At 36.6% G+C, this 25,511-nt stretch overlaps 2 protein-coding genes across 3 annotated transcripts in view; one reads left to right on the top strand and one right to left on the bottom strand.

The window, feature by feature from the left end:
• Positions 1-14,114: 14,114 nt before the first annotated feature.
• Positions 14,115-14,963, top strand: Rrp40 (exosome complex component Rrp40). The gene has a single exon (XM_071590771.1). It carries the CDS (start codon positions 14,223-14,225, stop codon positions 14,931-14,933), a length of 711 nt encoding a protein of 236 aa, XP_071446872.1. The 5' UTR covers positions 14,115-14,222; the 3' UTR covers positions 14,934-14,963.
• Lis-1 (LisH and WD40 domain-containing Lis-1) overlaps positions 14,959-25,511 on the bottom strand; it is a 125,196-nt gene continuing 114,643 nt past the window's right edge. For both annotated transcript variants that reach the window (XM_071590769.1, XM_071590770.1), the window contains exons 7-10: positions 23,178-23,313; positions 22,441-22,596; positions 19,064-19,259; positions 14,959-18,119 (exon numbers count right to left, since the gene is read on the bottom strand). In XM_071590769.1, the coding sequence (XP_071446870.1) occupies positions 18,046-18,119; positions 19,064-19,259; positions 22,441-22,596; positions 23,178-23,313 (562 nt within the window). In that variant the 3' untranslated portion in view covers positions 14,959-18,045. The remainder of the gene's footprint in view (positions 18,120-19,063; positions 19,260-22,440; positions 22,597-23,177; positions 23,314-25,511) is intronic.

The raw sequence follows: 25,511 nt of genomic DNA, 5'->3' as shown, positions 1-25,511 counted from the left end.
CATCAGTACAAGGTCTCACCAGTTACACTGAAATAAGGTAAACATGGATTTTTTGTCAGTGGAAAGTCTTCCCATGATTGGGAAGAGGATATGTTTTTAGATGGGGGAGATGTCTTTGTGGGGGAAAGATTTACATATACGAGGGTCATCCGGAAAGTAGTACCCGTTAGTGCCACATGAAGTGCTGACGACGCAAGTAGCCGCTGGACGAGGTCAGATAGCTTCAGTGGCTTGTCTGCCTTCTCTGAGCCAAGTTGCGTGACGCTAGCATTGCCTGTGTTGTTTCTGTGATTGTTTACAATGTTTAAAAAAATTGAGAACGCCGCCAGTTGTGAAGTGAGGGCATTGATTAAATTCCTCAATGCAAGAAACGTTCGCCCATGTGATATTCATCGCCAATTAAAGGAGGTGTATGGAGACAATGTAATGGACGAGTCGTCTGTTCGGCGGTGGTGTCGCAACTTCAACATGGGGAGGGGGAACACACACGACGATGAGCGTTCGGAGAGACCGTCTGTCATTACAGACCAACTGGTGAGCTCAGTTGACGAATTCGTGAGGAACGATCGGCGCGTCACAATTGATGACATCTGTGAGCATTTTCCCAATGTTTCTCGAACAATTGTTCATGAAATTGTTAAACACCATCTGCATTATGCAAAAATTTGTGCAAGATGGGTCCCTCGCGTATCTCAATGAGCTGGCGGCGAAGGACTATGCAGCAGGAATACAGAAACTTGTCACACGTTATGACAAATGCCTTAATTTGCTTGGAGATTATGTTGAGAAGTAGTTTAAAGTATCCTCTTTCAAATAAAATTTTTTATGTTTGTTAATATTTACTTTTGTGTCTTTATTTCACGAACGGGTACTACTTTCCGGATGACCCTCGTAGGTTATACACAGGTAAGTTTGAGGTTTAGAGATCATTTGAAGTGCACATCCATGCAGAGAGGGACAGAAGAGGAATGCAGTGAAGGGAACTGGAGAAATATCTTTCAGCGGAGGAAGGAGTTTTGAAGATTAGGATGGGTTACACACACTAGTTAGATACTGGCAAAGGAGTTGAAAGTATGTCCTAAATATATCTACAAATAATAATAATTAATCCATGAATATCATACACTTACACATTCACTCAAATACACACATAAACATACACCAAAAGGTTATACCTCATTGTTCTGAGCTGATTTACTCATCATGAAAACTATTCCAGGAATGGCCACAGCTATTTATCATTCACCATCTCATTTTAATGTGTGCATTCACAAATTATAGTTAATGCAGTGTCATCTTATTTCATTAGATACCTGTCTGCTTCATTTTCCATTTGAGAATGCATAAAAACTATTTAAATTACTCTCCATTTATCCCCAAAAATCCATTTACCATGCTACATAAATTGGAATATTTTACATTTTTTTCCCTTTCCAAATATGCACCTATATGGAATTGTCCAATGGGAAATGTGAGAGGACAGAAATTAAACACACCAAGGAAATTTACCAATTTCTTTCAGTCAATGATAACAAGATATAACAAGTAATGCACACACATTTTTTAATTGTAAAGAAAATGATATTGAAACAAAATTGTGTGCGTCGTGGAAGCACTCCCCTCCTTCTACAGTGTGACTGCTTCTCCTAGTTCAAATACTTCCTCAATGTTGTCAGAGCACATTACTCTTTGAGATTTAAGCCAATAATAACAATGCTTTCTTCATTTTGAAAAATGGTACAACCATACAAAATGTCATCAATATAAATATTACTCAATATATATACATAAGTTCTTAAATGTGATGAGCATTGTCACAAAAGAATTCATCAAATGAGTCAAGTGGGAAAACAAGTAACCAGGTATATACCCTATTCTTGTAACTCTGGGTAGAGTTAAATTTCAGCAGAGTAGGCAGATGGTTAACAGTCGCATGATCACATCATGAAATGCGTTATAAGTTGATGACAATCATCAATGAGTAGTATTTAGATTACCTTTACATCTTGTGGTGTGGTTATGGATATTAGATCTTAATTGGTAAGTTTCTAGATTAACTTTCACATGAATCAGAGCCTAAAAGATATATAAACTATATACTGTCAGGATTCCATACCTAATAAAAAAAGGTTTGCAGGAATCATGGGGTAGTATAATAGCACGAGAGCAAATAGCTCTCTTCTGCAGTTGCAAAATCTGTTCAACATGTGGGGAATAACCCTGTAACCCAAGACAATAACTCAAATGACATCAAGAGAAGGCATTATAAAGTATTAAAAGATACTCATTTGAAATGAGAAAGTTGAGCTATCTTAACATATAAACAGCTTTACACAGATCTGATTTATTTCAGATCTGGTTTATTACAGATCTGACTGATTTGGGTCGCCAAGTTAAGTTTTGTATCAATGTAAATTCCTAGTATTTTAGCAGTTCAGGATCAGTTATTTTTTATTACAATATGCTGAGTTTTTTTACTATTTAAATTCAAATGATTAATATCAAACCATTCTTTAGCCTTTCTTTGGGTAGCGCTAAATTGGACCTTTATATCCCCTAGATGTTGACATTTTTGTACAAAAGTCATGTCATCAGCAAATAAAATGTACGTAGATATTATAATACAGGGCATACATTCATCATGATGATGAAAAGTACTGGACCAAGCACTTAGCCAAGGACAGAGCCCTTTGGGACACCACATTTTACATTAAAAGCTGCAGATCGACAGCCATCAAGTTCAACCAATTGGTGGCAATCATTCAAATATGACTACTTTAGTTTACGTCCAACATCCTATACACCATAATATTCTAGCTTGGATAGTAATATTGAATGATAAACACAGCCAAAAGCCTTACTAAGATCGCATAGAGTCACAGACACACACACGGATTAAAACGCGCATTGTTTATGCCCCCACATAACCGTACAGGCATAAACACATACTGTCGTAATGACAAATGAACCAGGTAATAAGCATTATATGTAGGTTCTACAAATAAACCCACCGAGCGCAAGTTAGCAAGGTTCTTATTCAGATATATCTTTGATGAATAATAAATGAATGACCGATTGACAAGATAGTGAAAAATGAATTCCTGTGTAGTAGATATAATTTATGGGTTCTGATTGCAGTAATTATTATAAATGGGAGTGAGCTACAGTTGAGGTAATTTGCATCGTTGGGGATAAGTCAGTCATTAGGCAGTGATAGGACTTTCAGGGAATGGGGGAGTATGGGCGGAAAGAGAATACAGGTACCCCAACAACCCTACTCTAATAACAAAAGACACCAGGGCACCGATGAGTGGGTGTACTCTCAAGAAATAATACAGATGTGTACGATGCATAATTATGACCTGGAAAGTGTTTGCCTCCTTCCATCAACGGAAAACACTAAACTTAATCCAATCATTATGCAGGGTCAATGCTCTACTGAATTGATTGAGGAGCAACAGCAGGTTTCTTTTCGCAAAAGAACACCAGGCTGTTGTCAACAGAGTGTACCCTCTTAAGGGAACATGGTGAATGCATGCTACCTACAGTTACTCCTGTTCTTGTATTCCCGGGATGTTATGTATGCATCATTGTATTCTCGGAATGTCCAGCCAATTCAATTATTTTTTCCTTCCCCACTTTGGGTTATGTTCCTTCTTCTTAGCTTGACAATTCTTCAAGAATATAAATCCACTCGCATCATTTGGGCCACTGAAAGGGTTGAAAATACAAGGGAGAAAAACATCCAACCCAAAAATGAAGATTCTTTTCCGGTAGTCTTTTCTCGAAGAGAATACAAGTTCATTACATTAACAAGAGGTTACGTTTTACAGTGAGCAACTCAGCTTTGCACTCTAAGAAATAAGCGCCATATATCTCTTTCCTCCTCTTAAAACACGCATTACTCAAAGGACTTCTCTCATTGAAAAATTGGAGCATGCCATAAGCATAAAACACGTGAAAAAACAATGAGAATTGGTGTTTTCGCAGTCACTACAAAGGTGTGCATTGCATGTCCAGTGGAACACATTTCACTTGGCAAAGGAAAACTACATCCTCAAGTACGTACTGCGCCCCAGTTTTCCTTCAAATCACGTGAGTACAATGCCGATACCCGGCCGTCAAATTCTCAAGTTATGTACTGAGAAGGAAAGAGTTTCTCCCTGCTTTGTTCAACGTGAAGTGTCCGTTAAGTCACTTGAGGTGAGTGCATACTTGTCTAATGTTCCCGCCTTTTTCGATAAGTGTTGGATGCCTTATATTCTGGGCTGCACTTGTGAAAAAGGGTGTAATTCTTTCAGTTCGAGGTAATTATATTATTAATATTGTGAAAGCGACGGGTATTTCAATTCCCTCGTAATTATGGGAACCCAGTGTCGACTGATTTTTTGTGCGATTTATAATAACTTATCAGTTACAGGTTTGCTGAGGAAAAGTTAAATCACACCAAAATAAAAAATAAACCTGGTTCCGAAATATAATTAATGCCGAAAATAAGGAGAGAATTTTCCTCACTAATATTACAGTTCCTCTTTTCATGCAAGGGAACTCATTTCTCAACCTATTTTCTACTCCAAATTTTCAGGAGGAGGGCAAAACTGTCCCGCTACCAAAGAAAAACCCCAAAAAGATCAAGGACCAATAACACTGCTTAACGCAGACTACAAAATAAATGCCAGGCTAGTGAAAACCAGACTACGAAACACACTGGACGAAACGATAGGCTATGAACATCATATCACAGGGAAAAACAAAAACACCATCAATAGCGATCAGGGACGAAATTCAGTCTCATTAAAATGGCCGGGAAAACGTATCAAGTTTTCGTCGATAGACTTAGAAAAAGCGTTCGATCGCGTAAACGTGGGTTACGTCCTACGCACTCTGAGAAAATGGCTTTCCCTAAATAATTCCTAAATATACTAAGAACCTTCCCGACTGATATATTGTTGTTAGATTACGAGCAGGCTGCAACACGAAACCATTTCCCATTCAGAGCCCTATTAGGCAGGGGTGCCCTTTATGAATGGTACTCTTCGCGACATCGGTAGAGACACTAAAGACCTGGCTGCGCAAAGAAACAACTGGCGTTGAGGTGGAAGGGGAACGAGTGGTGGCGGTCGCATACGCCCACGACAATACTCCTTCAATCCCAGGGGGAGTTGGAGAAAATTGCGGAGATCCTGAAAGAATATGAAAACGAGAGCGGGCAAAAAATAAACACCGAGAAGGCCAAAATATTTTCAATTAATGGCTCCAATTTTAAAAAAGAAGAAAAATGACGCGAAGAATGGGCAATAAAGTTCCTGGGAATCAAGTGGGGCAAGAATATACAGGCGACAACAGAAGTAACGAGGGAAAACACAGTAAAAATAGTTATCGGGGTTAGGGTAGCGATAAGGGGAAGAAGGTTTAACAAATGGTTGAAGGCATTGGATTGATATTCTAATGCCTCTAACCATTGGTTAATAAGGGTTATCGGTTCCATTCCCTTTTCAGTAAACTTTTATTATTTTTTTCTCGTTTATATTTTTAATTTAAAAAAACATAAAATAAATATTCTTAATTCTTCAATGGAAATAAAAAAGAAAGTACAACTTCTGTTGTTACAGCACTTAAATATTTTAATTTCATTCCTGGTTTTTGGGGATCCAGTGAAAAAGACGCAATGTATTGAAATGATAATGAAGGTTCCCTTCTTACGATTTTTTTTATTTTTTAACTTCTATTTTCCTTTATTTTCCACAAATTTCACATATAACAAAAAGTAAATGTCCTTACCAACTTAGAAATAAAAAAATGCAACTTCAATTTTTACATCACTTAAATATTTTAATGCCATTCAGGGTTGCTGGGGTCGGTGTACTGTACAGTGTTTACAGTCTGTAGTAAGTGAATAAAAATTAGCCGCATTAATTCCCTAAATTCTCTTCATATCGCATGTTTACATTGTGTTAGGTATGAAGATTTTAACAAATGAGTACTACAAATCAATGCGTTTGTAAATGCTATTTCAGCGATGCCATTATATCAAAGGCTCGGCAGCCCGACACTCGAATGAAATCCAGAAATGTCATCGGCGCTTTTTACCGAATAGCTTCCAATGCCATAATGACACCCTTCAGCAAATGGCATCGGCATCCAATTTAAGGAATAACATCCCCAGGTCTGCCCATGAAGTCAGCAGTCCAGAAAACCATAGGACATCAAGGCGTCCAGCGGTTAAGTATTACACTATAAGTCGGCCTCAATTAAAAATAAACGCAGTATTCTGAAGGCTGCATGGTCTCCATTTTCACCACGTTAGTTGTCATTGCTTATTCATTTTACATCTCCTACAGCCTTCACAGCAACTTTATACATCACTATTTCCTGTTGGCGAGTACGTTCTTATTTGTCTACAGGCAACTTCCGTCTTTCCGTGATTTCTCTTCTTTCAATCCATCCAATCCATTCTCCCGTCCCCGCTATCTGCTTCTTCTCTTCTATGATTGGTCATCTCTATTGCCAATTAATTGTTTCGAACTCAAGTGTCTATCGCTCGAAATCGGGGCCGGCAAACAACGAACGGTGCGTTTGCCCCAAGTGACACGGAGGGTTTTGAAATATTTGCTTGTTAGTGAACGTCAAATTAATGGAATCCTTTTTTAATTTAATGTTCATGATTAATGAAATATATCGTGAGCATAATAATCAACCCAAAGTTTGTTTCGGTTGGCAGAGTTCACCCACCACTAAGCCCCACAGCATGTTAAATTCACAATTTATTTTAATTATTTCACGTCTTTCTATTTTTGGAAGAGATATTGACTTTATAAGTAGTCCATTCACCCACCTAACCCACCACATCAGGGTAAGGGGGGCCAGATTTATTTCTTTCAAAAAATTTCAATATTTTATTATCAAATAATTATTATTTAATATTTATATTATATTAAATAAGAATCGATACGATCAATAAGTCATTTTTCACTAAAGTAAGGCAAAATTATAAAAAATACCGATAAAAACATAATGAAAAGCCTTTCCCTGTGCCGCCTATGGTCTTATAGGAAGATCTTTTACCGGAAAAAAGTTACAGTGGAGCTCGGAAATCGAACCGGTGCCCTCTAATCAGTAGTTCAATGTTCTACTCCTGGAATACCACGGCACACAGTTAAATCTTTGAAATGGCGCCGAAATTATTGTCGAACGAAAATATTTCTTTCTGAATATAAGAGTCGCATTCCCGATTATTTGTGAAATGTTTCGTAATGTTTGTATATATATAGGTATTTCTAATTGGGTATGCGAGTTGAAAAGAGTTTAGCATAAGGGTGAGAATGATTTTATCATTCCATTCCAGAAAAAAGTTGTCCCGGAGTCCATTAAGGAACATCATCCTTTCTTTTCTACTTTCCGTGGACTTGTTGACTTATAACTCATTTACCAAGGGCATCTAGTCACTTTACTATATCACGAGTCTCAAGGATTTCCTCATTCTTTACTCATTTCAATTGTACGAGGTGGAGATAAGTTTTATATTTAAGGGACCAGTCATTTAAAGAATTTCTATCATTATTAAGCATGTTAGTGAGCGAGTTACAGGACTGTATGTCGTGAAAATAAACCATGAGCAAACTATTACAATGATATCCTAAAAAAAGAGATATTTTTAGAAAAAGTGTAGTAGCCGGTTGATAAATTATGGCAATCTGAGTAGCTCATGCATGTTGACAGCACTAAGGTTAGCCTTGAAGAATTGAATTAGCTAAGGACTTTCCAAAGGATGGAAAATAATAAGAGGAACTACAAGTGAAGAATTAAGGAAAAAGGTTCGTAAAAATCTTACTTCTAACCACTGCAATGTTATTGCTACACTCCGCCACAAGTGGTCGAATTTTCTCTATGGCTGGAGTTGGTGCTGCATTCAAAAACCAAAAGACCGGGTTCAAATCCCAACGTTGGGAGATATTGAATTTAGAGGGACTGAAATTTTTTGTAGATACCACTTCAAGGAAAGTAATGGATAATATAGTATAATGATTACTCTAAAGGGCGTGGCGCTTAAATCCGGGCGAGCTCGCGTTTCCTCGAATGAGGTTTCCTTGCTGGGTTATCGAAACCTTCCCCAGACTTCTCCGAAGCATTATACTTTGCCAAAATATCGTAAACAGTTGATCTGGGGTACCCGAAGAATCGAACTGGGCTAACGCCCGCCCAGATGCCGCATGATCCGCTTCATTGATCTTGGCAGATACGTACAGGTATGTAAAACGGCCACATCACCGAAACGGAATCACGGCAGGAATGCAGTTCAGAGCGCGGCAACATCGGCTTCCTATTTAGTATTGACGTCAAAAAAAAAGTTGCGAACTGATTGAGCTTCTTTTAGAAAAATTACAGATACGTTTTTCCAAGCATTCTTGGAAAGCATTTTCAAAGCAATCTGCTGGGGTCTCCGCTCCCACAAAGGGGACCTCCTGACAAAGTGGCCGCAATTCTGTGAGAGGAGACATGGGTAACTGAGGAGGGGGAGGGGGGCCTGCCATGGAGATGGCAGGTCCTCAAGGAAGGAAAGGGTATGCTTCACGAAGGGACGGCTACCCCTCCTAGGAGAGGACTTTTATAAAAGAGAACCCGGTATCAATGCATGACTCCAATAAAGCAATACCAGTGCTTTTCGTCTACCATACATACAAGCTTGTACGGCACTTAAATCCGGGTACTGCGCTTAAATCCAGATAAATGAGACTTTAGCTTAAAAGCAAATTCAATTTTTAAAAAATTGAAATGAAAATCCTTTTACATGCAAACAAGAGTAACATTATTCAATGTAATTCAACTCAATTTGGGTTCAGGGAGTAGAGGAGTGTGAAATGCTTTAGCAGTAATGAGGAGACTAATAGAGAAGAACATACAGTGGAATCGAATCATATGAACATAATCCACTACGCAATCCTTATCGTAAAGCAAAACATTCATTTATTGAAACATCCTTTGACGTGTAAATTAAAGATAATTATCATACATTGTTTAGGATTGTGGATCACGTTTACCTTTTATATAACCGCAGAATGAAGCAACTGGGAATACAAACTAGGTTTGTAAAAGCAAAAAAGAATTGAAATAAATTGTTAATTATTTATGATACGTACCTAATTCCTTTTCATTAGAAAGATGTCTAGAGACATTAAATTACAGCAAGGCTTCAAAATTTGCTGAAAATGTGACTCAGAATGATTGTTAAATAAATTTATGGCACGCATTGCCACTATCTTATTAGGATGATGCCTTTACACATGACATAATGCAAAAGTTTGCAGTGACCTCCACATCTCACTTAGCTGGCTGTATTGGGCTTTAAACTTCCTGTAGGCTCGTGGAGTTTCTGATAGATAAACAAGCAGATGTTTGATGTCCAAATTGCCACTCACATTTGTGCACAATAGCAGTGTAAGATAGTCTTTCTTTGCATTATGGTTGGGATATGCATTCTCTTCCATGCGCACAAATAGAGGTTTGATTTGTCATCTTCTTTCTGAAGAAAACAGTCTTGTCACAATTAAAAGCATATTGTGGTAGATAAACTGCAGAATCTACAGGGTTCGTCCGGAAAATAAGTGTACTGATTTAAGTGTCTTTTTTGACAAAAGGGGAGTCGTCCACTACGAATTTGTACCTGAACGACAAACTGTAAATGCTGCATTTTACGCCCAAGTGCTCGACAGGCTTCGAAAACGAGTCGCCCGCGTCCGGCCAGCGATCAAAAACATCTGGCGGCTGCATCACGACAATGCGCCGTCTCACACCGCGCTTGTCGTGTCGGACTTCTTGGCCAAGCACGGCGTTGCAACGCTGCCGCACCCGCCCTACAGCCCGGACTTGGCACCACCGGACTTCTTTCTGTTCCCGAAGATAAAGAGGAGTTTGAAAGGAACGCGATACGGGACTTAGGACGCCGTCAAAGAGGCCGTGACGACGTGTCTTCGAGAGGTTCCCGATGATGCCTTCGCGGGAGCGTTCCAGGAATGGGAACGCCGCTGGAACAAGTGTATCGACTCACAAGGGTCCTATTTTGAGGAATATTAGCTTAAGATATGTAAAAGTGTAATAAATTTTTTTTTCCTGAGCTCAGTACACTTATTTTCCGGACGAACCCTGTATGAGCTTTTTGTAGTCGCTGATTCTCAGCTGCCTTTCACTCACCATGCCTCACAATGCTGTGGATGACAGTTCTTCTCCTTAACCACACACAGTTTCCTTTAGATACTTGTTCAGCCATTGATGATTCTGACATTTTATTAATGAGATAGGCAAAAATCACTTTCCCCTTCATACAAATTATATCCTCGTACTTGGTGTTGCATTGCATTGCATTTTGTTCATGCATTTAAGAAGCAACCTTTGAACAATGTTGAGTAAACATTGCGTGGATCTTCTTGTCACTCTATTTGAAGCCTCCATCTCCTTACCCTTGTTTGTGTTCTTGAAGAAAAGGGCAATGGTTGATGTCAACCAATTGTTGATATGCGTACCAGATCAGCCACACTCACACATTGTTCCTGAATTCCAATGGTTTTTCTTTTCATGACTGTTATTTTTTATTCTTATTCTCTTATGGCTTTCTTCTTAAGAATTTGTCTTCACAGATAATTTTAAAACTATGCACAAAATATTGTTGAACTTTGCACAAAAAATCACTAATAATATGTTTGAACATTAGTTTTGAAAATTGTGTGTCTGCTAGCGATGCTAAGAAACTAGCGGAAATAGTGCTAAAGACAAACTGTATTAGCAAGCACGTAATGAATCTGGGAATTCCCCTCCCTTCGTCATTTGTTACGCCAAAAGTTGCTCGTTAAGCAAATCATTTTTAGGACCAATACTTTTGCTCATTGTGTGAATTACTTGCTGTGCGAGGTGCTTGTTTAGCAACGTTCCTCTGCATATGTGTAGGTAGGTAGTTAAAGAGGCATGGGGTAAGCCTGAAATAAGGTAAATGTCAGGGGTAATTTATGAAATCAGTTAGATGTGCAGAGAATGAGTAATCAATTAGTTAGTCAATCAGAGCTTTGAAACCATTTCTGAGCCCTTTTAAAAACAGTATACTATACTTTTTACTTACATTGATTCTCATCCCAGCAGTGAGGAACGAGAATCAATATAAATAAAACCAAGGTTATGCAGCTTTCAAGAAACTGGAAACACATGTTAAATATTAAAATTGGAGTTTTTTTGGAAAGGCTTTTGAAATGGGCAGATAGGAAAATATACCAGGAAGTGCTAGGCATGGTGAGGGAGGAGAGGAGAGTATTTAGAGGCAGAAAACCAAAAGAGGCAGGGAAGATGGATGTGGAGCATATTGATTGGTAATGGGATGTTGAAAACTGTGATGGATGGGAGAATGTTGGGCAAATGAGGAGTAGGATAGGGATGTTCGACAGAATGAAGGGACTACGCAGGAGTACAGAACCATTTATAGTTATGTTGGATGGCAGATTGTGCTTTGAATGAAGTTGCAGAGAAATTTATCATTTTTTGATCCCTGTCTATCCAAAAGCTACCGCAAACAGTCAACAATAGTAATAATAATAGCATATTAAAAGTGGAAGGAGCATGTATCCATGCACCCAATGAAACATAAACATGAAATGTCCTTAGCATGAAGAAAAAATAAAAATATTTGCAAAAATGAATCCTACATTATGACAATTATATATGAAATATTGGAAATGTTTAGTCCATAAAATGCATTATGAAAGTGATATACTTTTCAGATAATGTCTTTAGTGATGACCTCCTGGAACTCCACTTCTTTACTTCTCACATATCCAAAATATTTCCTAATGAAATCATTGAACCAATGGATTGAAACAATTATATAACATTTTTGTAATTTTAAATTAGGTATTGAGATAAAAGCATGGGATTAAGTTGTATTCTCACAGATATTTGTGACATTCTATCATTTTAAAGGGATATTGGATGGCTGATTGAAACAAACATTTGCATTGAAGATGTCACTTACCACCTTGGTCATCCAAAATCATCAAGGACATCATGGGCCAGGCTTTAATTCTCATCGGTGAGGTATCCATGGCTGTGTATAGCCTCAGCATTACTTCTCCACCTGAGAACACTTAAATTATTACGGTATTTTTCTCAGTAAGACAAGGTTTAATATCAAATTGACACATATTGTGAAAGCATCGCCAATAACATTAGGTTTCTTGTATTTTAATCAGTGAATAGTGTCATTATTGTTGGAAAATTTCCCAGTCATTTCATAGCATTGGATCAGGTGAACATTTAACTGTTGAAATCATCCCATATTTATATCATCAATAATCACCTGTTTTCACTAATGAAGGAATGTATAACTCATGAGAATAGCTAAATATACATGGTAATATATAATATATATTACTAATAATAATAGTGAATATAAATATTTGTAATCATTTAAAATGACAATATAAAATCTGGTAAATTTTCAATTATAAAATATGCTGAGATGGGTATGTAAAAATGTAATAAGTAGCATTATAAACATTTTTTATGCTTTCCTCCATACATACCTAATTTCTTGAAGCAGAATTTCTTGGCTGGGTCACGGATCCAGTGCTTTCCTGCCTTCGATATCCTCCAAGGTGGGACATGCGTGGGAAAATTCCTCCCTCTTTTCACATAGTGCGCAAAAAATACTAATAACACTAATGCTAATGATAAAAGCAATTTAAAGTAGAGCATTTGGTGGAAACTGAATATTGAGTGCAGTTACTCGTATTTTGTTTTCTCTTTTTCTGGAAAACAGAAAAACTGCCAGTAATAACATGAGATTCAACTTTTTTCACATCTTGAATTTCCAATTCCACAGTGTTTCCAATAGTTATGATAAAACGCTCCATTTACAAACCTACCCTAATTGCATAAACATATTAAAATTAAAACCATTTTATAACAGATACTAAATAGCATAAATGATTCCCCTGAGCTCTAACAAGAGCTAAAAAAAGAGGGAAGATATTGAACTTACAAGTGAAATATCTTTCAAGACTTCATTCACATGACCCAAATGAAGATATCATCCACATAATTACACCTATGATTCATCAATTAGTCAGATTTGGATAGATGCCGACAGCTGTGACAATAGTAACCTATTTTTCCATTATAACTTCCTTTCTTTAAGAACTTCTTTTAAATAGCGGATTCTACAATGATAATTACTGATGTGTCCACATCTGGACACGTTTACGAGTGGTTTCAGTTACTCACTGGATAATTTTTCACCGTTATGAAACCGTACCTTACGTGATAATGTATAAGATGAAAATGGATACATTAAATAATCAATGTAAACCATTACCATTTTGTGAAATCTTTTGCATACAACAAATATTCTATTCCTTATTTGTTTTTACCAAACAATTAATATATATATATATATATATATATATATATATATATATATATATATATACATTATTAATAATAAATATATATTATTACACATAATTTAAAATGTTTTTCTTTGGTTACGAATATTAATAACAATAATTACTATTTGTTTGGTCTTAATTTATATCGTGCATTTTGGCTTATGTATCTAAAATAGATTGATAATACAAATGTTATGTTAAGGCGAAATTTAAAAATGCTACATTCCTCATAACTATGTATCTCGTAGGTAATTAATCCATGGTTTCATTGATCTAATATGCAATTTAAAAAAAGGGGTTTCTTATTAATAAACACTTGTTATTCAGTCATCAATCATAATAAAATGAAAAACCAATTAACTACCGTGGAATGTTCTCACTGAATTCTTTGATCAGCAATGATTATATTGTCAATCTTCTAGTTATGATGGTATTCAAATAACAACTATATGATAACTAGGAACGTTCAAATTTAAATACGTCCATTGCCTCCAGAAGATAAACAGTTGAAATGCGCATTCGGAAACATGACAACCTAATAAAAATAGCACTGACATAAAATATATATTACCTTAATGGTATAAAATATCTGTAAAATAAATATAATTTTATTTATTTAATTTTAATAATCATACTTTATAGTATGTAGTTGACATTATTCCAATGTTATTCTTACTTCCATCACTTCGTTGACTGCACACCGAACGTGCATGTCGAGTTTGGCTTGTGTGGACGAAGCTATACCTACTTGGGAAAGGAAAAGTTTAATGTAAATCCAACCTTAAGATCTTGGTCAAGATGTTAATCAAAGTAGGTGATATTGTCATGCCCGGTGATATCGTGGATGAAATATCCAGGGTGAAGACGGAGACGAAATGCATCCTTGGGCCAGGCTTGAGGAGGTATTCGGAGAATGTCATAGTTTGTAAAAGTGGCATAATGCGTAAGAAAAACCCGAATACCTTCTGGGTCGATAGCCACCAAAGGCGATACATACCTGTTCGTGGAGAAAGTGTTGTGGGTGTGATTGTGAATAAATCAGTCGAAATATTTAAAGTGGACATTGGAGCCAGCGAGTTTGCGTCTTTAGCATACACATCCTTCGAAGGTGCCACTAAGAAAAATAGACCTGACGTCAAGCTTGGTGATGTGATTTTTGCCAAACTCAAAGTAGCTAGCATGGACATGGAACCAGAACTTGAATGCGTTGATTCTCGAGGGAAGCAAGCCGGGATGGGAGTGGTTGCCGACGACGGGTTTCTGTTTTCATGTAGTATAAATGTTGTCCGAAAAATATTGAGCCCGAAGTGTCCTCTTCTTAAGACGCTAGGCAGAGAGGTCCCTCACGAAATTGCCATTGGGATGAATGGGAAAGTGTGGTTGAAAGCGAGGTCTCCAAGGGAAACAATTGCGTTAATGAATGCTATCTTGGCCGTTGAATATATTTCCAACGAAGAGACTATTGAAATGTGCGCCAAAATTGTGAAATCTCTTAAAAGGTGTACTTAGGTTTAGGGAAATAATAAAATCTACGTTGAAGTCAAGTCTTTTATTTTCAGGCATCGTTATTTGCCCACCATTATGCAAACAGTGAAATGTACATAGCTACATGATGTATTTAAAGTATCTAAATCTAAAATATTGCAGTTTAATTTGCTACAATGCATTTAATATAAACCCTAAATCATGGTCAATTGTTTAACCTTTAATTCACAAGATCATAATATTACCGTTGGCCACTGGAATGGAAATTTCGTAGCAGAGTAGGGGCAAGCAAAAAGATAAATTCAATAGTATGTTCACTGTATAACAAAATTTGAATATTTAGCTACTCTAACAGGGGAAACCCACCCCTGACTCTCTTAACACAAAAATATATACACACTCCCATCTGAGCTTCTAGCACATATAATGTGCTCACAAATATCATGTTTTAGTTTCATAAATATTCACACTAAATAAATATTGGCTATACATTGACAAGGCAAGTAAAAATGCTCACAGGTACAACTTAAAAAACAAAATTTGTTATGAACGAGTACAAATTGAATGCAGAACGTAATGTACCGAGACATGATTTATTTAATCAAAATCAAATACCTAGGGAAGGAAGTTTTATTCAGAAGCGGTCAACCCAAAGAGACTCCACATATGTACATCAAGTGTACATGCAATACACCATGTGTACAACTCCACATATTATGGAGGATGGTAATGCAAACTTATCCCTCCTACATTTTAATTTGTTAAAATCAGGCAGGAAGTGTGGGCACAATAAAGGTGTAATGCTTACTAAAAGTCATCCAAAGCTAGATTGAGAGCAACAGTAGAATCAAACAAGACTTGGCAAAATTCATACCCGACCAATCCTTGATACAACTATTGCAGTCATTGGGTGCACTTCTAATTTACTTGCCCTAGGAATTTGACAACTGAAAGCCATTTTCCTAGTCAAAAAGTTTTCAACACACACTGGCACAAATTACTTGTGACTCAATTCATTATTTTGGAGCTACACAATAATCAAACAATTCGCAAGTTATCAACCAGAGCTTAATATGCACATCATTCATTAATAATGCACAAATGTGTACCAGGTGGCTAGCTACATAAATATTCTCAATTAATTGTGAGTTAGAAAAGTAATATTTATGGTGAAAAAACTATAGGCTTAAGCACATGTTTTAGAACTCATTTTGAAGTAAGCAAACGTAAAGATGCAAAGGAAAACTAACCCTGTCTGAAAAATTTTTTAAATTAATTATAGTGTGCATTTGTAGCATAAAATTACGAAGTTGCCAAACATGAGCAATACCTTTAATCAAAATGATGCAAGTAAAACAATCATACAAGCTCCACCAGTTTACCTAAGGTCTGTCCAAGGACCAATTTAGTTTGTAGGGAGAAGGGAGGAAGCAGAAGAGTGCCTTCATAAATTACAACGAGGAATTTTATGCAGTCCAAGTAGGAATTAGGGCATGCAATGGCTAATAAATGTTTTCCATGAAAGCCATTAGCAGAGACATGTAGCACAACAGTAAGGTAATTGCTACCAAGCCATGATATATGTATTACTTTTAAGTAATCTGTGAGGCAAGGGCATGGTGCAAAACCTGGATTAATAATTGCATTTGTTTCTGAAGCAGCATATGCTTGATGTGTTCATAAGAAATATTAACATTTGAATAAATATCCATCAAGTACAACAACTGACCATGATATAATTTCGATGATGCCTATTAATTTCCAAAGGAAGAAGTACATGCCTCTCTTTCAGATAAGCAATACTTTACCTAGTAACAGAGAAATGAAGAACCTCACTAACAAACACTTCATCCTTTTCCCTAATACAATACCCATGAATATTAAATGAAAATTCTTAAATATCTGTCACAAACTACCTCCATAACATTTCGACGGCAATTCTGGTATCAAAAGGATAAAACTCATCATTAATTATCTATACAAAGGATGCGTTAGGTGACTCTTGCAACAGTAAAAAAAATAATAAATTAATGTCCTCCAGTATCAACTGAAAAACTGTATACTTTTCAATTCCAGTATAATTTATGTATTAGGTAATATCACAAAATGAGAAACAGGAGTGATTTACACTTTTTTAAAAAGGCTGAAATGACATGTGAAGCAGCTCATTCAAATTCACACAAACAGTTGCAGGACTAGTAACATAAAACACAAAATGGTGAAAAGAAAGGTGAGAGAAGTGGCATACTCGAAGACACAACAGTGCCGAGCTCATCCTGGAAAATCTATTGGTTTTGAAGGGAGGGAGGGAGGACAGCTAACGCAGAGGGCCAAGATCCAATCAAAAGCTACAGTTACAGCATGATGCAACCCTCCAGGTGCATTATTTGGTGTCCAAAACAAAATCTTCCAAGTGCATTCTCTCTCTCTCTCGCACATACACACCAATTTTACTAAAAAAACATCATATTGAAAATCTTCACCGATTATGGCAAAAATGGCTCTTCCCACTATAAAATGAAAAGCCTTTGCACATAGAATACCATTCCTAGTCTCATATCCCAGAGCATGTTTATGCTGTCATTTATTTATCAAACTGAAAGCAATCATGTTTCGAGGGACTGAATTGAAAAAATCCTGCCAAAATATGATCACTACAAATTCTTGTCACCTAGTAAACCAATGCAGATCATTTTTCCCCCATCATAGTTTTTAACTATTGTAGGAGAATTGGAATACATATTCACACGAAAATAAATATTTTATTGACTTTGAGGTGCACCCAAGAAACCCAGCACCTTAATGAATTTCAAGCCTAGTCTCCTGCATTACCCTTCCAAATTAAGAGCAAAAAAAAAATAAAACAAGATAATTGGTTTTTAATGTTTTCATATTCTTAGATAGGAGGTGTTTGGTTTCAACTGTGCAATGGGGCAGATGCAGGAGGAAAGGTAGAAGTCTGTCACTGGTAACAGTGGGAGCATAGGATGTAAAAAAAAACCACTGTTAATTCAAAACAATGAAGCTGCAGAGGGGCCCCTTAGTCCTCTTCCTCCCATTCGAGTGGGATCGTAGCAGTGGAGGGCACCAATGGGGACTCTGGCCAGCAATTGGTGACCCAACCCTAATACAGGAATTAGCGACACTCCCAAACCTTCACAGTCTGGTCCACCGAGCCCGTTATGACAAAGGGATGAGTCCTGTGGAAATCTGAAACAATTAAACAAACATCAAGTTTAGAAATATCTTAAAGAGTACAACGCATATTTCTGTCATGGTCAAAGTTAGCAGCCAAATACTTTGAGAAAAAACTACAATGGAAAGGCTTTTTCTTTCAAATTTAATAATTTCCAACTGCCTCAGTTCCAATAACTTAACTTAAATAATAGCATTGAACATTTAATAATGATATAGCTGTTCACTCATATTTTCAAACCTAACGGATTTGATACTTTAAGAAATGTGAATAATTCTATTTTGTAATGGTCAACACAATATAATTCATAGTTTTATCGTGGTACAACTTCAAAGGGGAACTAAACTGGTTCCTTTTTTCAGAGAGGCTGATTTAAAAAAATCTAATATTGAGTTCATGCAACATTTGCTCCATTTAAAAAATACAATTTAATACCCTAAGGAACCAAAGATATAATATTCAATAAAACATTTGCAATAATTTTAGAGTGAATTACCAATGAAACAAGTATTTCATATACTATGGGCTTTAATGACTTGCCTTAATTGCTAGAAGCAGTAACCACCTCCATATGGCTCCAAAAAGATAGTTCACAACAGGCATGATGATTGTTAATTTCTTATGACTTTAATTATTCCCTTTATCATTTCCTGTTTGTAGGCAGAGGACCACCCAAACATCTAACTTTGGTACAAGCTTAGCAGTGTATTCTCAACACTAGTTCAAATCCTTTCTATAGCATGCACATTGAGTTGTCTGATGACGACTTTTCTAAATAAATTACTCACATGAAAATGACTAATTTATCTAAAGAAATAACAGCTTTATTGTCTCTGCACAGAAAATAGAGGAGAGTTTTGCTTTTATTAAAATAATCCATGATGAAAAAACAAACATGTCCCATATCAGGCCTAAAGGTTACAGCCAAAGACCCACTATTACAGCTACTTTTATTTACCAATTGAAGTGCAGAAGTGTTGGTGCGCCTCCAGAGTCTTCATGCAACGCTTGTTGCGAACATCCCATACTCGCAGAGTCTTGTCATCACTGGCACTAACAAGGTATTTCCCACCGGGGTGGAAGGCCACACCCCTCACCCAATTGTCATGACCCACTAATGTGAACAAACACAGACCAGTGCTCACATCCCAGAACTGAAATTAAAAAGTCATTTGTTTAGTGAAAAAAGCATGCAAAAAAGAATCAGAGGACTACCATCACAGTCAACTCACCACTTCTATTCCAATTTAATCATTACTTCTGACTTGAACAAGGAATGAGCCAGATATTGAATAATGTTGCCATTAGCTCTATTAAAAGAACACAACAGCTACTCACTTTCAAAACCCTTCGGCTGATGATTGCATACACTGAAATCAGCAATCGGCATTTGAAATGAATAAATTTGTGAAAAGGATTTCAGTGACGTGAACCTTTACTAAGCCAACTGTATTTATATAAACTCACAAGTTACCACCAAGTAGTACAAAGATCAAGGTATGATGGAATGGCTGTAAAATGGAGCATGAATACCCTTGCTATTTTTGTCGTGAGCAAGGTTGATTTAAGATTTCAAACAAATTTCCTTTTTGTGGTAAAATAAAAGTACAAATTCATCATAACCAATCCCATTACTTCAGTTCCAAAGTCTTATTAGGCTAACTTTTTCACCAGAAGAGAAACAGTAGCTAATAGTACGAGGGGCCAGCCAAATGAAAACCAAACCCCCGCCATACCACACAGTCCACGCAAAAGGTGGTTACACTGTTATAATGTATCAATACTACTTTCACTGTGGAAGGAGAATTGCATAGTGACAACTCACAGGTGCACATAGTTGTTGGGTTATGTCCTAGTTGATTCACAGACTAATCTAATATGCTCATTCAGGCAAGTAAATGGAGGCAAGCAAAGAAGAGCAGAGAGGTGTGGTTCATTTTCTGATTCACAAGTTACCACCAAGTAGTACAAAGATCAAGGTATGATGGAATGGCTGTAAAATGGAGCATGAATACCCTTGCTATTTTTGTCGTGAGCAAGGTTGATTTAAGATTTCAAACAAATTTCCTTTTTGTGGTAAAATAAAAGTACAAATTCATCATAACCAATCCCATTACTTCAGTTCCAAAGTCTTATTAGGCTAACTTTTTCACCAGAAGAGAAACAGTAGCTAATAGTACGAGGGGCCAGCCAAATGAAAACCAAACCCCCGCCATACCACACAGTCCACGCAAAAGGTGGTTACACTGTTATAATGTATCAATACTACTTTCACTGTGGAAGGAGAATTGCATAGTGACAACTCACAGGTGCACATAGTTGTTGGGTTATGTCCTAGTTGATTCACAGACTAATCTAATATGCTCATTCAGGCAAGTAAATGGAGGCAAGCAAAGAAGAGCAGAGAGGTGTGGTTCATTTTCTGATTGCTGAGGGTGCTGGAGTATGAGGAGAAATTCATAGTCTCATGTCTGCTGTGTATGTTGAACATTGAATAGCCCTGATGAGTGTGAATGAGTGGCATAGGAATTTCAAGTAAGGCACACATCACCACCGAACATGAATGCCAAAGATCATGGTATTACCCCGGCATAATAATAATACCACTATATTAATCATAGAATTTGCAAGTTATTCCCTAGTTGAAATAAATTTATGAATACTGAAGAGTTACAAATGACTTTATTATTATTATCACTTTTTTTTGCCCAGGGATCACAATACAAAAATACCAGGTGGGTGTGGTACGTACATGATATAAGGCAGGTCAAAAAAGAGCAAAGACACGGGCTCAATTAAGATACATAAAAGAAATTATGCTCATAGTTACATATATGTTTGGCACAAACCCATGAACATTGGCTGTAACATGCACATGCAATATCAAATTCAGAAAAATCATTAATCACCAACATGAATCAGACCATGACCATTGCTAGAAACTAAAAGTATGAACTTACTGGTCGGGAATATTGTTGAGATATTCGTCAACCGAGTAGAACATATTGCGCTGTAGATATCTTTTTAATTTATGCTTGAATGCAGCAGTTCCCTTTGAATCCTTGATACTTATGGGTAGTTTGTTATATAATCTGATGCCCATTTCATTGGGTCCTAATTTATTTAAGTTTTTCATTCTTGTCACCAGTGATATCTTTCTGTTTTCAATTCGTTATTGTCAGTACCCTGATTCATGCTTTTATTAAGAGAATTCTTGGAGCTCTATACCTATTCAGACCATTCTCATGTTAGTGCTGGCAGTTTTTACTCCATTTCTTCGAATGTGATCTTTGTTGACCAAGATATTATAAACACAGCGGCTGAATTTATACTTTCATCGCACTCCCTTTTAATCTGAATCTCAAAATACATAATTTAAATAAATAAATTAATAAACTTACCAGAAAATTTCACAAAGAAGCACTAATTGCCCAATCAGAATTCTACCTCTTCCCCAGCCTCAAATCCATATTGAAAGGATGCCACCACAGCTCAGTGTAAGCATTACAACAGGCTGTGATGAGGGAATTTAGCACCATTCCAGGCACTGCCTTCCAGAAGGCATATGAGGCATGAAAAACCCACTGGTAGTAGTGAGTGGATGCACAAGGGTGCTACTTTGAAGATTTTAGAGTGAATGTATCAATTCTGACAGTAAATTATTTTTAATCGACTCAAGTCCTACTACTTTTGGGACAGACCTTGTACTTTCCAATGAATGTGTGATTAGGGACATGGGAAAACAGAGAAAAGAAGATTTAAAGCAATGGAAATGTGGTTCTACAGAGGAATGATCAAAATCAAACTGGATAGACAGTTACAAATGAAAAAGTACTTCAAAGATATGGGAGATAGGAGAAGTCAATGGAGGACACTTGAGAGGAAGGGTGGGAATGATTGAGTTTATCCTAAGATACACTGGCACACTGAAGACCACATTTAAAGGAAACACAGAAGATTGGAATAACGAAGGATGGGCCATGATGAACTTCGGGAAGAAAATAATAGTAAATGTTTATGCAAGGAGCTCCAAGGGACTGAAGGAATAGGCAAAGCTTAACAGGCTACTTTGGAGACCTTCTGCAAACTGACAGCCCATCCTCAACAGATTAAACTGTTACATTTAATATCAGTTGGTCGTCTCACCAACACCCTATCATGCCATCGAACGTTTTAGGTTTAAGCTTTGCCTCTAAATTAACACAGCATATTGAAACTTTTCAATATTTGAAAGATCTAAAAATTAGCAGAATCAAGAACCAACAAACAGAATTGATACAAACATAGATATAGTGCTATATCTCCAAGATTTTAGGCCAAACTGACACATCTTACCTTAATAGTTTTGTCCCTAGAGCCAGAGGCAACAAAGGGGCCTGAGTGGGCTCCTTTCTTGTTGTCAGCACCTGCAGCCTCATTTATGGCACCATGAGCACTGTCTGGTGCCCATGCCACGCACTCGACCACGTGGTCATGGTCTCGAAGCTCTGCCTGTTGTCAGATAAAATATTTTAGGGGTAAGAATGGCGACATGGCTGCTCCTCTCTACAATGACTCATTTAAAGTCACTAATGAAAATAAACTGTGTTTTGAATACACAAACAAAAGTGGCTTTAAAATTTCTTCAAATGGCAAAGTCAATTTAAGTTCAACTTTTTCATGATCATTTCTTGAAAAAAATGTAGTGAAAATGTTTAATATGTGAAAAGGCCTTGAATAAATTTGTTACCTAAATACACAAAAACTGCATGTTTTTCATATTGTAGAAATTATTTCAAAAAATGTTTGTTTCTTCTTGATTCATTTTTTGGCATGCATTTCAACCAACAAAAATTTCAGAATCATGACAAACTATTTGATTGTTGTATGTTTTATCAATTATTACCATAGAATACCCACACATGTACTCCAATTAATTTTCCTAAATATCCATATTTTTCATTTGATTTAATTTTTGGTTTACCAACTTAATTAAAAGACACTACCTTTACTTTACTTCAAGCTTGGTATAATTTTATAAAACTTCTAGTTACACTAATGTAGAATAAAATGAACCCTACATTTATACACACCTTGCATTCCTTCGTAGACGTAACCCAGATTCGGACTGTCTGGTCGTTCGAGCAAGAAGCAATTAAAGATCCATCTTGATTCACCCTTACCATTCGCACCCATTCTCTATGCCCGGTAAATGTCTTCGTGCAGTAACTGAATTTGGAAATATTAAATCAATTACTTTAAAATGCAAATGATATAAACATGGTTAACAAAATTCCATTCAAATTATGAAGCATCTAAGAGCATTCTCTTTCATTCATAACAAAGCAAAATGATTTCTTCCGCATTACATTTGTAAAAAAATGGAGCATATTTGCCTCAGAAAATTTGGATGGTTAAGGACACATTGATGAAAAATCAAATGGAGAAACTTACATCTCACAAATTTATTAAGTGCTCTTAAGAAGGAATAAATATACACATGATGATAAATAATGTGAGGAATAACTTTCTCCCAAATCATAACATAAGATAGTTTTCAGAAACAAAGACTTCTGATAATATTGGCTCCCAAAAATGTAAGCCACAGCATATTTTCCAAAATAGACAATTCTAAGTAAATCGACCAAATAGGTGTGATTAAAAACATCACTTAAGATAATTTTCTAAAACCTAAAATATTGACAAAGAAATGACTGAAAAATAAAAACAAATTAAATTCATTATGAGAGGCAAGTTGTTTGAGTAAGTACTGTTCTCCTTTTCTTAGCCTTAAGTAAGGGTCTGAATATGTATTAGGGCAAATGACTAGCCACTGGCATCTGCTAGATTACTTGAGTTGAACCAAAGCAAACAAGGAAATATTGAGCCCAAACGGAGGTTGGATAGATGAACATACCTCTACTATGGTGCTTATGATCCCTGTCTGTGTGCGGCAGGTAATCAAAACATGGGATGCAATAATGGACTAAGAGTTTTAAGCCCCTAAAGCTCCTGATAACCCCCATAACCTCCCATCACTACTATCCATCATCAAAAGGAAATCTAGAACATTTTTGCAAAATGGGAAGTGAAATCAGGAATTTTTAAAGACCTTGTCCATCATGATACTTCCTTCTCCTTTGAACTTAATATGCTAATTGGCACACACACTAGTTTCCCCAAGGGCCTACTGTTAACAAGTAGAATTATTATTGATGGAGTCTACCTTCAGATGAAAGTGGACATCATTTTTATCTTTGAAATTTAAGTTGGTATTTAAGGGAGATAAAGCAGTTTGGTAAAAGACCTAGGGGCCCTGGGCATCACAAGAGAGAAGGTTAGAGAGGGGAGTTGTGCGTGTGGAGGGGTCTCCTCCCAATGAATAACCCCTTCTCTGTGAGTGGAGGGTTGTTTGTTTCTGGGAAGCAAAAAATCCACAAGGGTGTTTGGGGATTCCACTCAAGAGACCCTAACTTTTGCAGGGAGCCCAAAGACACCAACAATGGCATCAATTATTATCATGGTATTCCTAGAAAAGGAATGAGAAATACTCCTGAACAAAATGTGAAAGAACACTCACATGGGTTCACTCCTGTCAACTTTGTAAACTCAGTTTCCATTCTGTACCATTTTTATTGCTTGAAAAACTCAAATAATTTTATTTGTTTGAATTATGGAATAGAAATGGTAATGTACTGTCTTGGCTAAGAACAATACTTCTATCAAAGCATTTAGACATGAAAACCCTTCAGTTACAAAACCTTTTTTGACCTGCTTCACTCAACAAACACGTTACACTTCATCACCCTGCAGCAAACACATTCTCCCAAAAAGACATCAATTTCTATAATTAGCACAAAATTACTATCTTAAAGGTCTATCTCCATGAGAAAAATAAGGGAGTACTGCTGCAGCCATAGGTAAGCAGTTTTATTTATGTATTTTCCAGTGAAATAACATCAATCTTGTGAAATTCCAGGTTTCACAGTTCAATTTAGAATACAATCTGGAGATACTTCATTTCATACATTTAGAAGCAGCTGATAGAGTAAACTGAAGAGATTTGTTAATATACTGCAGTAAATAGGGAGTAGACTGGAGGGATAGGAGACTTATCCACTACCTGTACATGTCTCAGACTGCTCAGGTTTGTGTGGAGAGTCGGGATGGGCAGTTTTAGGAAAGAGGAGTGTCCTTCATTACCCACACTTTTCAATTTAAACGGAGATGAAATAGTTAAAGAGGTATGCAGAGAATTGTAGATAGAAATAACTGTCGGCAGGGAATTCATGAAATCATTTAGGTTTGCAGATGATCAAGCTTTAGTAAGCCAGTCAGGTAATGGATTTCAATTATTGCTGAGAACACGAGAAATTCAAGATGACACACATGGGATGAGGATCAATGTAAACAAATGCCATGAGAAT

Source organism: Hetaerina americana, unplaced genomic scaffold (genome assembly GCF_022747635.1).
Source record: "Hetaerina americana unplaced genomic scaffold, ioHetAmer1.1.p SCAF_4, whole genome shotgun sequence".
Taxonomy (NCBI): Eukaryota; Metazoa; Arthropoda; class Insecta; order Odonata; family Calopterygidae; genus Hetaerina; species Hetaerina americana.
This window is presented reverse-complemented; position numbering and strand designations above follow the sequence as displayed.

What these genes read in the sequence shown, in the direction of transcription:
- Rrp40 (XM_071590771.1), top strand. Translation starts at nt 14,223, where the DNA reads ATGTTAATCAAAGTAGGTGATATTGTCATGCCCGGTGATATCGTGGAT.